This window comes from Haliaeetus leucocephalus, unplaced genomic scaffold, assembly GCF_000737465.1.
Source record: "Haliaeetus leucocephalus isolate CR32 unplaced genomic scaffold, Haliaeetus_leucocephalus-4.0 Scaffold932, whole genome shotgun sequence".
In the NCBI taxonomy this organism is placed as follows: domain Eukaryota; kingdom Metazoa; phylum Chordata; class Aves; order Accipitriformes; family Accipitridae; genus Haliaeetus; species Haliaeetus leucocephalus.
Window position 1 is genome coordinate 17,314,815 of NW_010973368.1, and position 14,281 is coordinate 17,329,095.

Below are 14,281 nucleotides of genomic sequence, written 5' to 3' on the forward strand. Positions count from 1 at the left end.
TCTATGACTAAAACATTTCTTTTTAGATTTAAATGAGAAATACCTCACATACACTAACTGGTTATTTTATTCATTGTATCCAGTGATTTATTTTTTTTCTCTCACAAGTTGTATTAACTTTTAATCATTTTTATGTGACTGTGTTGAAAGCTAGTTTAATATAATCAAGTCTAAATAAGAGTTCTCATTATTAGCTGAATTTGACAGGAAAATGCCAGGTTGCTAATAGTCTCTTTGTTATTAGGTGCTGTAAAGCTAATCAGCTTGACCTGTGGAAATCAGCATGTTTGGGCCTGTGACACCAGTGGTGGCATTTATTTCCGTGTAGGAACTCAACCTCTTAACCCCAGTTTGATGCTTCCTGCGTGGATAATGATCGAGCCACCTATACAGGTAAAATGTTGATTACAATTCTTTGTAATCCAGTGGTTTAGCTCTATGCATTTGAAAAAGAGTAATTTTAACACTCATGGAAAACAATATAGCCAGATTTTAAATGTGTAGCTTAAAACTTTGTCCCACATGCTTTACTTCTACAGGATTTCTGTCCCCACCCACCCCACCCCCTCAAAAAAAAAAAAAAACCAGCCAAAAAAACAACAAAAAACCCCCCAGAGTCTGTATAATGTACTCTGAATATGCTGCCTTATTACTGTAAGTCATCCCAAATTCATCTAACTGTTACAAATAACTTGTGGAAGATTTTTTTTTTCCTTTCTATCCTTAATGAAACTTTACTATTCTTGTAACACAGCAACTTTATGGGCACATAGTAGAATGCAGCCTTGAACCGTACACTGAACACTTGCTGCATGTTAGCCAAGAAGCTGGACTGGCAAACAGCACAAAGCAGAGGGTGTGGGAAGGCTCTGCTCAAGTGCCATGGCACTGAAGTGCCTGCCTCCCTCTTCCTTTATCCCGACCCTTGTGAGCCTGGGATGCTTGCCAGGGTGCTGTGCCTGGATTTAGGGACTTTGCTTATCATCCAGTGGTTAGTAAGTGTGCAGTACAATTGCAGCTCTTCTTCTGTATTCCTGATATGGGCAAATTTTACATCCTTTATACCTGCCAGCTGGGAGGATCAGAGTTGAAAGAAGCCTCCTAAAGTACGCTGGGAGCATCTCTTCTGAATATAGAGAATGGACAAAATATGTTTCTCCAGTGTCTGGTTTCTTTTTTAATCTCTCCTTAAACCTCAGTGCTTGCTTTTGTTGCTGCTCTAATACTTTGCAAGTTAAGCTATAAAATGGGAATAATTTCTGTGTCATGGGTTGGGACTGCTGTAATGGAGCTGACCTCTGACTACTGATTTCATTCTTTGCTCCTTGGCATGAAATCACTTGAACTGGCTGCTGATCTAGCATAGTGGCACTGGATGTGTTTGCATACTTGATTTACATTTTATACTGTTACAGAATTTCTCTTGAAGATTTGGAAACGTGTGGTACTTTTGGAAGGACATATTAAGAAATAGAAGTAAATCTGTGGCAGTAGAGTTGCCATAATTTATTTGTTTTTTACATTGTTCACTTTTAGTTCTGCTTATCTTTCATCAGCCAATTATTAGCTCCTTTTGTGAATCTCACAGTGTAACAGCAAAGAAGGGCAGGGAAACAGGGACATGAAACTGCAGATTTGCATCCCATCAGTTAGCACAGCACTGGTTATGCTTATTCTTCTGTACTGGGAATGTGCTCAGTCAGTCCTGGAGAAATGGCACCTTATTTTGCAGAATAGCAGAACAGACTGATAAATAAGTACCAATATCACTTGCAACAAGGGCTAGGTTGTGCTACTCATTCTTCGTGTGCTGGAAGTGAGTCTTTCTGATGTAATCTATAAGAGACAATTTTTTTCTGCTAACAGAGGGCAGGGCAGCAGGAATAGGAGACTGAGGATATCAGTGATGATGTCTTCCACAAGAGTAGTATTCTTAAAATGGAGGAAAAACACATTCCAGGATGTGTTCCACTTAAACTGAGTTTGCCAAGAGGCAGAGAATTAGACTTGTGTAGTATCTTTTTACCAAAGATTTGTCTATCCAGGAAAATAGCCCGAAAAGCTGTTTCTCTACACTGATACTATTTTGTATGTACTAAGTGCAGTCTCTACTCTTCCACTGAAGTAGATTAAACTACTAAATACAAAGGTGTTTACAAGAAATTGGAATTTGCCGTGTCTCATTATTTAGCAGTGACTTCCCTATGTAGAAAGTCTTTAAGTAGACAAGGTTGAAAATCAAATTATTTCCTATTAGCTTATTGAGGAAGCTGGATGATGTTGCCTTCCAAAATGATAACCTTCTGATATCCAGAGCAGTGTCATTCTCTCTTCTGTTATCTTGCCAACAGCTGACGTTGCAAATTTAATGAGTCATATGAAAGGGCAAAAATTCAGACATTGCTTGCAGAGAAGGTGAAAATTTGTGGGTTACATGCTTGTTTTGAGACAATTCCAGCATGTTAAAACAAGTCATTAAAGTACAGAATGAGCAACCATTCATGCTTTTACAAAGGCTTAATGCAAAATAAGAAAAGATGTGAACTTTAAAATTATTTCCAAATGCTAGCGTAGTGTTTGGATAACAAATGCAACAGACGAAGGCTGAAAAGTGGACTATTCAGTGAACAGTATTTGCTTATTAGCAGCACCTTACTGTTATCTGTCCCTTAATTGACTTTGACGCAGTTCATGCTGCATCACATTATCTTCAGAACAACAGAAATATTGTAAGAAGTATTTGTGAATGATTCAGTCATTTTTTTTGTTTGAAGAAGGAAATCAATATTGCCTTTTGCTTGCTTTAAGTACAGGAGCATTCTCAAATAACGTAATTTAAAACCAACTATGGATATTTCATTCCCTAGTAAATGTCAGAGCCAATATGACTTGCCATATCCCAGATCTCATGACTCATGAGCAGCTTGTGAGCAGCTACAGACTCTGCTTTTATGGTGTCACTTTTCATTAAAGGAGTGCTGCAATTGCACAGCATCCATCTTTGCACAACTTCACAAACTATTCAGAGAGACAGTAGTTTTGATGAGATTTTACTCATGCTAAAATCAGTGAATATAACTTAAGTTCAGTCTTTGCTCTGTGATGCTGTATGGTTGTTTTTTAATCTAGACTAAAACCATTCTTATTTGTTACTCTTCTCTTTGTAAGTCCCTACTGCAGTATCTATTGAGGTGAAAAATAACATTTTATGTTCTCTGCCCTCCCTCTTCTTTATTTTATCCAACACTTCGGAAGTAGTTGGTAACATCGTTACAGTATCTTGAGCAGTAGTAGTTTATATGTAGTTGTTTTCTATGCTTCATCCATTCTGTTCTGCAGTCTTAGAAGTCAAAATAATTATGTAGTTAGCAGCTTTTTGGAAGCTGCTTTAAGGACATTGACAAAGCTGATCAAAATTCTTTCATGAAATTATTTTAGTCCAGGAGGTAGAACATGTTTTTCATTCTACCGTTAATATACAGGATAAAACTATTATCTGCTGTAGCATGCCTCAATATACGTTAAATTTAATTCAAAAAAATGAACAGGAAATATAAATATTATGTATGTAGATACTATAGAGTATGTTTCTACATGTGTGGGCATGTGTATTTATGAAGATTTAATGCTTTGCAGATTTCTGGCCTAAAGAAATAATAATTAAAAATCAAATATAAAATTAATATAATTAATAAGACTGATTTGGGTGATTATGGAGTAGAAGTTGATCAAAAGTTAAAAATCATCAGATTGCTTTAAAATGTCCCTAGAAGTTGAATGCTTGTTTGGAAAGAATTCTTCCAACATTTCAACTTTGATTTTTGGCACCTTCTGAAAAACATGCAGAGACACAATCTGATTTTGAGAAATGCTCACTTCTACAAGTACTACTTAATGTAAAAACTGGCCTTAAGAACCACCTTCTTAGGTTTACATTAAGGGATCTATCAGATAAGCAGAACTTTTTTTAAAATGATTAAGGGAAACAAAGATCAGGACAAGTATTTGTAACGAGTGACCAATCATTTATTGCTTGTAAACAATCAGTCTTACTCTAAAAATAGATTAAACATTTTATTAATTGCTGTTTCCTTAATTGTTACTCTTTGCTCTTTTGTAACCAAATTTCATGGAGAATAGGATTGAATAAGCAATTTTATTAAATTGAGCGGTTTATTTAAATATCCCTATAGCTTGACCAAACTGAGGAGTAAAAGGGATTTATTTAAGGAGGTGTTTGCTATTTGGCTACTGGTATAAAGCTTTTGTTGATCCTTTGTAGTTCCTAGGGTCTCAGCAGAAGAGTACTGCTTAACTTAAACTTAGTTGGGCATAAAATGATCTCTTGCAGTGCGTGCATTTCAAGTTAGAGAAACTTCTGATTTACTGCTCTTCCCATAAACAACCTAGTAATTGTCTCTTTATATTTTAAGCTTGATATCATAGGTAAGAGGAGAGAGTCAAAGTTCTTACTGATCTAGGAGGAGCTATAAGGTTTTTTTTTCCTCACACACACACACAAAAAATATTAAGGCTGTTCACACTTTCACCGTCATTCAAACATTATTAAAACTACAAAGCAAATGGTAGTTAAAAATATAATTTGAAATTTAGGAAATTTCTCTGTAATTCTACAAAATTAATACATGCTAGATTTCATTTCTTTTCAATACCTTCCTTTCTCTTAATTTACATTCAGTGTAAGGAGGTTGGCTGTGCCTTACGGGTGAGTGGTGACTTGTTAGAAATGGTTGTCATGATCTTTGTTTCCTTTTTTCTCTCTAAATAAAGTTCTGCTTACCGTACGGAACACTTAATGCAAATCTGGAGACTTTCTTCCCCTGCCATCTGCCTTGCCTTTGCATTTTTCAGTGAGGTTTCTGTTATTATTAAGGCTAGTTTTGTGTTAAGTGGTACTTAGAGAAGGAAGTGGTGAGCACTCCTCAAGATCAGATTTTGCCATTACATCTTTTTCGGTAGGTGCCAAAATCAAAGCTGAAATGTAGGAAGGGTTTGTTTGAAATAATCTTCAAGGATTGGATATGTGGAGGCAGAGAGATTTTTCTGTTGAAAATGCTTCATAACTTTCACTTCAGAATCAATCCATGCTACTTTTGAAAGTACTCTCCTGCACTTGGGTCACAGCAACCCCATGCAACGCTACAGGCTTGGGGAAGAGTTGCTGGAAAGCTGCCCGGCAGAAAAAGACTTGGGGGTGCTGGTTGACAGCCGGCTGAGTATGAGCCAGCAGTGTGCCCAGGTGGCCAAGAAGGGCGATAGCATCCTGGCTTGTATCAGGAATAGTGTGGCCAGCAGGACTGTGGGAGTGATTGAGCCCCTGTACTTGGCATTCATGATGCCATACCTTGACCAGCGTGTTCAAGGGCAACAACACTGGTGAAGGGTCTAGAGCACAAGTCTTATGAGGAGCGGCTGAGGGAACTGGGGTTGTTTAGCCTGGAGAAGAGGAGGCTGAGGGGAGACCTTCTCGCTCTCTACAACTGCCTGAAAGGAGGTTGTAGCGAGGTGGGTGTTGGTCTCTTCTCCCAAGTAACAAGCAGTAGGATGAGAGGAGACAGCCTCAAGTTGTGCCAGGGGAGGTTTAGATTGGGTATCAGGAAAAATTTCTTCACTGAAAGGGTTGTCAAGCATTGGAACAGGCTGCCCAGGGAAGCGGTGGAGTCACCATCCCTGGAGCTTTCAGAAGATGTGTAGATGTGGTGCTTAGGAACATGGTTGAGTGGTGGACTTGGCAGTGTTGGGTGTAACGGTTGGACTCGATGATCTTAAAGGTCTATTCAAACCTAAATGATTCTATGATTCTACTTGCCCTGGAAAACGGTTCTTTCTAATGCATAATCCATATGACTGTTCTTTTCAAGTCTGATCGTTTTCACTAGCACAGACTAGCTTGGATTAGCTAGCTGTTGCACAGATATCTTTCTGAGTTGCTGTGAGTTCCACTTTGGAGTGTCTAAGATGAAATGCAGAGGAATTTTCTCTTACTAGACCAATTCTGCTTAGGTTGGAGGGGTGTAATGCTCATTAAACCTTCTGGTTATCTATGGACCAGACTAGTCTATTGTTCCATATATCTTTACTTATGTGAGGCTTCCTGAAGACATTAGCATGGAGAGGATTTTCCTGGAGGACCGCACTTGTCAAGATGATATGGAGAAAAACTGTTTGGCAGTAGTAAGAGTAGCTATATCAACGTGGGTTGCAAATAAGTATAAGAGATCGAGGCTCCTGCAGGAGCCTATTTTGTTTAGCTGATTTAGAATGCCATAATGTATAAGTTCAAATGTGTACTATTCGTCACAGGCATGCCTTTCTTAAGAAATTGGAAGTTACATAAAAGATGCTTTAGCTAGTGGAAAAAAAAGCAATTCCAGCATTTTTACTAAAGTTGCCTCATGCCGATTCCATTGCTCAGTTCGGTGCTTATTATCTTCCTTTTTGTTGCTAGTTAAGAAAACTGCTGTCAGTATATTTCACTGTATTTTTCTGCTGTGGAGTTTTAGCTTTCTGATACTTGTTTTAAGGCATTGCTATCGCCCTGTTCAGAAAAGTGTGCATGCAGCCTGTCACATTAGATAGCAATTATTATCAGCACTAGAAGCTTCAGATCACAAAAAAAGCACAAAATGATACACCCAGAAAACTGAGTAGACGATCCTTCTGTATCCTTTTGAAATACGATCTCAAGGTGGTATGCTTGCTTATTGACAAGACTAGCTTACACTGAAAACAAAAATTGTGGGAAGGAGAACCTTCTGCTTTCATACTTTCACTTGTTCAGTACTAGAAACATCCTTACATCTGCACTTTTCCAATGTGCCTATATTTTGGTTGGCTAACACAGAATAATGTATTTAATTATTTTTCAGAGAGATTAAGAAATATATTTAACATTCAGTTGTGTAAACAAACTTACTACAATTATCATTGTTGCATTTTGAGAGTTTTTCAGAGTTATTTTATTTAAAAATAAAACCATAATGGTGTAAAAATTCATGGGTAAAGGGTACGTGTCTTGATTTAGTAAGCATGTGCCTTGGTTTCAGTGGAACTGTTCATGTGCTTGTAGGTAGTGATAGCCTGAACTATTTAATAAATAGGAGTCCTTGAACAGTGATTTTGAGAGACAGTCATAAAAAATTGCTTGTGCTAGTATAAACTAAGAGTTTGGGGGATTTTTTTTGTTCTATTTCATCTTCATTAAAGCTACATCTGCGTTTTCTCAATTCTGGTTAGAGCAGTTTTTATTGCTTTTTGTGCGACTAAACTTCAGCTTGCTTGATTTTAAAAGCTCTGGGGGGCTGGATCCAGTTGACAGGTTTGTAATTGGGAGCTTAGCTGTTGTGAAGTAAATTGGGGCAGCAAAGGTGGGTGCTAAGCTCAGAGCGTATGGTCAGTGAAGAGAACTTCAGTGAGCCAACAAGTCCGCACAGAGTAAGGAGACACCCTGGCATAACTGCTGGGCGCATCAGACCCTTTGACCTTGAATTAGGAGCTTGGAGGCCTCTCCCCATAGTGTATTACTGTCTCCCTATTTTATGCTGATGTTAATAGACAAAGTGCTGAAAACCTCTCTTTGCAGACCAGCCTGGTGATCAGTTGTCTTCCCAGGGAGCTGGAGGGCTGGGTTGTGGATTCTCTCCTGCTCGGAAGGCCCTTCCTACAGAACTGCCAAATAGTGTGGTCTGTAGGAAGATCCTGTCCACTGAACCCAAATCTAATGAAGCTAAGAAGTAAGCAAGGCAGAGGAGATTGGACTATATATAGTCTAGTAAATGGATCATCTATCTGGGAGGCAGTGACTTCATTTCTGATCCCTGACTCCTGGAGTACTATTCTTTTTATCCAGTAGTTTAACACATTGCATAGCCTTGTATTTGGGGTGCACACTTTACCTGGGACAGTACTTAGTCCAGAGCTTTAGATTAGGTATAGAGAAGAACTTCTTCACTGTGAGGGTGGTGAGGCACTGGAACAGGTTGCCCAGAGAAGTTATGGATGCCCCATCCCTGGAAGTGTTCGAGGCCAGGATGGATGGGGCTTTGAGCAACCTGGTCTAGTGGAAGGTGTCCCTGCTCATGGCAGCAGGGTTGGAACTAGATGGTCTTTAAGGTCCCTTCCAACCCAAACTATTCTTTGATTCTATGGCTGAGTACTACTAGATGAGTAGTAATTGTATCTTGAGTGCATTTGTAGTGTTCAGTGGCTTACAGGATGTATTTTGCATCCTGACAGATTGTAACTTTTTCAGAATTGGTCAATGTTGATTTTTTTAAAAATTTTTTTTAACTATTAATTTTTTACCTCCTCCTTGAGTTCATGGGGTTTTCTTTTACAGGTGTGTTGGCGTTTTTTTTCACCCCTGTGGTGACGTAAATGAATTGTAACATAACGGTTATATGCATTTGTTCATAAAGCAGTGCAGTAATGAAATGGGAATTTCTGTTACTGTCAAAGGTGTGTGGTGTTTTCATCACAAATGTGTTAAATAACATGGACAAACATTAAAAAGCAACAGTTTAATAACTGTTTATGTTTGTCAGAGCAAAGCAGAGCTGAGGCTGAAGGTAAAAATGCATGGGTGTTTTTACCTTACAAAAATGCTTTACTTTCCTTGGTAAGGTATTTAAGTTTCAAAAACTAGAGAGGTGCAGTTTACTGGCATAACCAGTGTGAGAGCATGTTTTACTGATGCCTGTTAAAGGTGTGTTTTAAAAAAAAAAAAAAGCGCCTTGTTTACTCAGAGCTTTTCTTATACTAGGTTTTTATTACCTTGTGCTAAATTATGTTCTGTTTCATGGGAAGTTGTTGCATGTAGTGTTTACTTAACATACCTGTACTTAACATACATTTCTGTAAAAACTTAGTTGTTCTTAACAGTTCAGTTTTTCAGTATGTTATTAAAAATGCCTGTAGTGGTAATTACAGACAGCTTATCATCTCCTACACTACAGTTTATAATCTTAGGTATAAGACAGTTATAACCAGAAGACAGTTGGGCAAACCTGAGTAGGCTTGTAGTTTGTATGGTCTTAGTAATTGCATTGAAGTTGTTTTTTTTTTTAATTGCTTGTAAAGAACAGTTGTACTAAATATTTTGAAAGTATTTTATGGTTCTGTTGAACTTTATCATGTTGAATAGTTGCATGGGTTTGGTATGACCTTTTCTAGCATTTGATGCCATATGTTGTAGTCTTTTCCATGTTTCTGCAAGAAAAAGTGTTGGACTAAAAAATTTAGAGTCGACAAAGGAGAGGTCAAGGAATTGACTCCTTGGCTTTGCCTTTGCCTTTTCTTCCTGGAGACTGGAGATATCTAGCTAAGGCCCTCATCTGTTTATTCAGTAAAGGCAGAAAGTGGGGGAAAGGGTCATGTTGTTGTTCTAAGGCTTCTGAGGAAAATAGTGCTCCAGTTTTTCAGTTAATAAATAATAATCTTTTTCTGACAATACAATGGCAGCATTACTGAAGAACACATGGCTTCCAGGAAGACTAAACATAGATTCATCTTTCTGTTTGCGTATATTGCCTTGAACTTCTCTGCAGAGAAAAAAGGGGCACTTAATTTAGTAAGCTGTTCTCCTCAATGTCTGAATGCAAAACATTCTGGTCAATACTGCTCCTAACGTTGCTTGTGCTTTCTTGATATCTGTAATGCTGAAAGTGCTTTACAACCTTCATTCAAATTGAACTTAGAAAATAATATGCAAATAGTTAGGCCTGTATTAAAGGAGGGTCTCTCTAAGTTGCATTCTTTGTTATTATAGTTAATAGGGTCTGGATGTCTGTTAGCCATGAAAATAGTCAGATTAGTCTGATATACAGATAATGCTAAACAGTGTGAGAAGTATCTCTAATCTGACCTTCTTACAGCCTGGCCTGGACCTGCTGATGGTGTTTCTGATTTGTCTTTTGAGGAGAATATTTGTGCTGCGTGTAGCCACCAACCTGTTATTAAAAGGACTGGTCTTGGACAGTCTGAGAATGTTATGTTTAGTCTTCCTCGTCCTGGATATTTGCAGCAGAACAGAGATGGTGGAGATCTGCTGCTACATGGACTCTGTGCTCCTGAAAAGTGACATGGAAGGTGTTCTGATGCCTTTTTTGTGGGTGTATGTGTGTTTGTCCTTTCCACCTTGACAAGGAAGTTGAACCACTGTGTTTTGGGTTCAGCTATGACTGAATTAGTTAAAATAAGACAAAACTTTTGAGTAGTAGGTCGGGGGAGAGGGTGGAACTACATTAGTTTTTACTTTTGATTTTGTTTGATACTGTTGTTTAAATGAAATTCTTACACTGAAGCGTGTTTCTCTGGTTTGCAGAAAGAAAGGAAATTACTTCCCCGGAATTATAAAGCTAACGGACAACTTTGTAACTTAAATATGTTTAGCACAGACGCTACTTCCTGATACCATTTAATAAATTGTCAGTTAAGTGCTTCCTTCAAGTTTACTTCATTTTATCAGCACTGTTTTCTCATCAGACATATGGGTGCTAGCAAACTATTTTTCATTGTTTTTATTTGTAGCAGACAACAAAGGTATTCACAGCTTAGTATGTAGTTTTAAATGTTGCACAGTACATAGTTAGCATGTGTTGCAGTCAGTGGTTGTAGTGGGAAATCTTCAAAAGACAGAGAGTGACTGGGGTTTTTGTAGCTGAGGTACAAGACCAGAGGACAGGAGGATCTTGGCTAAAACCATCAGCGTCCTGAGATTTTTTGAGTTTAGAAATTTTTGCAATCACAAGTAAAAGGAAAACAATATTCCACCATTTTTTATCAGATAACACTGAATCCATTAATGCTGTATAACAAGTCGATCTCTCACAGTGATGAGTATTGTGGATAAACCTATAAACAGTTTGGTGTGTCAGCATCTGAAAAGAAAGGCTGAGAAACTCTTTAAAATTCCAAACTCTTCAGTAAATTACAAATATGACACATTTCGCAGTCAAGGTTTATAAATCTCATGAATGCTATTGGAAGTTAAAACAACTGAGAAAAGTCTCTGCTGAAATAATTTATTAGTTTTCATGGTTATGAGTCTCTGAAATGTTATCAGCAGATTTATAAATTTGAACAGATATCTCTCTTTACTGCCATGAGAGAACTCTAATCTTTAACTGCAGCTGTAGAGTTCTGTTTCTTGTTATATAGATTATAAAATACTTAAAGCATGCTTATGGTAATTAAAACTTAGTGGAAATGAGGGATATCTGAGATGCTGTCAGTATGGTTGTTACAAAAAATAGTACGTTATGTCAAGAAAATTTTAAATTAATTTTATCTACCCTACTGTGGTAGCCATGAGACCGCCTTTTTGTTGTAGACGGCTGCTTTCTGAGTAAAAAAACCCAGAGGTAAAACATCTGCAACAGGCTCTAAGAATTGACTGTACTTGTTTCCCAATCTCGTCACTGTTTTGTGCCAAAAGCTGCTGTATATAATCATATAGCTATCTGTCCCATCAGTTGTCCTTTGCTGTCTGTTTCACAGCAGAAAGCTGCAGTGGAGGGCAGTGTTTTCTGTTAAGAGCATTGGATGCTGCCATCAGTGTATTGCCTGGATCCTTTCTAATGAGAGTGAGTAGGAGGATGTTTTATTGATGCGAGTTTATCAGAAAGAGCTAAGTAGCCTGAAAGAGGAAGAGAAGCTGGAAGTCAAATACCCAGAGAGGTAGGGAGACTTAAGGAGGAAACAGGAGCTCACTTAGAAAAACAAAGAATGAGAAGAATTTTTGGCCAAGACTGTAGAGTTGTTACTTTGAACTTGATAATTTCCATTTGTTTCTTAGATACGTTGGTGCTGCAGAATAGGGTAGAGGTAATTCCTTTGATTATACTTGAACCTGCAGTGGTATCAGAAGCAATCTAGCTGAGCATCATGCAACTCCTTTCATGCTACCTCTTTGGGGTGTTTTGTCTGCTTTTATGAGCTTCCACTACCTATAAATCTGTCATAATGAACAGGCTTAGGTACTGCGTGTAAGCGCTCAGTACATCTTTCTGGATAGAAATATTCCTCCAGTTCATTTGCAGGGAATTCTTTTCTAGACAAATGACAGGAAGAGAGGAATGGAATCCTGACATGGAAGAATGGAGGGCAAGGTATACACATCCCAACAGTTCAGTAACAAGGGTCACACCAAGCTGTTTGGCACAGTTGGGGCGTGGAAGTGTATTGCAGAGGTGGAGCATAGACAGACACACTGGCAATTCGTGGTGGGAAGGAGATGGGGGAAGAGCGGCAGAAAGTCCTAAATCAGAGGAAGAGGTAACTGTGGTAGAAGAACATTGCGAGGAGGGTGAGATAAGTGGATTTTAAAAAAAAAAAGAAAGAAGGAAAAAACATAAAGATCTGTTACATGCAGTAATTCAGTCTGCACAAGCTATTAACTGCACAGCTCCCTTACTTGAAAATATGGACTACAAGAGCAGAAACACGGAGCGGGTTGTGGTGAAGCTGGAAGCAGCACAGTAGCAAGGCACACAGCATGACAGTGCTGTGGGAAGGTGAGCAGGGTAAGGTAGGAAGGAGTCAGAGCCAAAGTAGCCATAGAAAGAAATGAATCGAAGTGGAGGGGAGAAACAGGAACAGGGCCAGGAGTGAGGATAACTTTCAGTGAAGAGGCAGCAAAACCAGAGGGGAGAGTTGTATGGCGGTTTGGGGTGGGTTTTGTTGTGGTTTGGGGGTTTTTTGGTTGGTTGGTTGGTTTGGGGTTTTTTTTTGTTTTGCTTTGTGTTTTGTTTTTTTTTTTTTTTTTCCTCAATATGGTACTTCAGTTTATTTGTAATACAGCAGAATACCAGTTTGAAAGTAACTAGGCAGTTATATGGTGGTGGTGGGTTGACGGTTGGACTTGATGATCTTAAAGGTCTTTTCCAACATAAACGATTCTGTGATTCTATATATTCGATGTAGTCAACAATCTTCAAGACAATTAGTGTCTTTACAGTAAGTGTTTAAACAGCAGCCATTGTGAATTTACTGCGACCAGAGCTAAACACTTCATCTAGCCTCTACCAGCCTCAAGCTTCTAACAGAGGGCAAGTACCTAATGAGAGCACAAACATGAGAAGATAGTCTGTCAAAGGCCTTGCAACCTGAAGAGACAGGATTGATTTGGTGATGCAAGTCAAACTTGCTTATAGCTGGGTCAGACATATGTTAGCACCAGAATTTTAAAAGCAAAACCAAAGCAAGTAACTGTTACGTACACAGAAGGCCCATCTGGGACTGGGTTGTGTGCTTATATACACATGCAGATTATGCTTCTGTATTCCTAGGTTTATATTTGCAAAGAGCTGCTTGCTCTTCTATTTATCACACTGGGAATTCAGCTTATGCCTATGAAACTAAAGCAAGAAATGCAGTGCTTCTTTGTCAGGTGGTGACATATTTCAGGGCACCTTACCGTCGTCTTCAGTGGCTTTATTAGGCTGATGTGGAGAAAAGCTTTTTTCCTTATTCTTATCTGCGTTTTATTTAAAGTACATGTTTTGCAGGATATTTGTATTTGCTAAACGTGTTGGCTGATATATTTTGCTAAAAAATCATCATCTTTATGATGTCCATAAAACTTGGTCAGTAACACTGATTTTGAACCATAGTTAAGGCAAATCTCCATAGAAGCAGATAGAATAAGGACTTGCCTGGGAGCAGAATGGGAAGCGTATTTCACTTGAGTGTGCCAACAGGCAGTGTTGTGGATGCTCTCCTGCAGGTGTGGCTGCTCCAGTACTGCAGTGGTCTGCAAGGAGTTCCACAGTCATAATCCTGTCGAACGGAGTACAGGGAAGAAGGCAGATCACCATTTCATTGCAAAAAGGAGACATTCAGTCTGTAAAAATGTACTGCTTGTATATGTTTAGAAATAAAATGCAGATTTAGTTATGTTAGAAAAACTTTCAGGAAGGCAAGAGGAAACTATTATACTTTGTGCATTTCAGTGGAAGAGTTCTCTCTTCAACTTGCAATTGAAACTGTACCTGAGTGGAATAACAGTGGTTAAGCAAATACTAGTATTATTAGTCTCAGATACTGAACATTAAATATGTATATCTTTATCAGCAACTTTGGGTGACATTCATTCGTGTTCCTTTTCTATTTAGGAGGGGATTGACTTCTTGCAAAATAGGTAATTTTGTACAATTACAAATAAAATATCAGTCAAATTTCTTCCTGTCTTTAGTATCTTGTAAATATTTTATTTCTCTTGCGTACTTCTGTGAAGAACAAGTGATACAGTAGTACAAAGTTT

General features: G+C 38.3%; 1 protein-coding gene across 2 annotated transcripts in view; it reads left to right on the top strand.

The window, feature by feature from the left end:
* The window catches only part of TECPR2 (tectonin beta-propeller repeat containing 2), a 45,493-nt gene that overhangs the window by 27,250 nt on the left and 3,962 nt on the right, over positions 1–14,281 (top strand). Inside the window, exon 17 of one of the 2 annotated variants that reach the window (XM_010583966.1) lies at positions 245–393. The exons of the other annotated variant lie outside the window; for it this stretch is intronic. Within the exon in view, the coding sequence (XP_010582268.1) occupies positions 245–393 (149 nt within the window). The remainder of the gene's footprint in view (positions 1–244; positions 394–14,281) is intronic. 2 annotated transcript variants of the gene reach the window in all.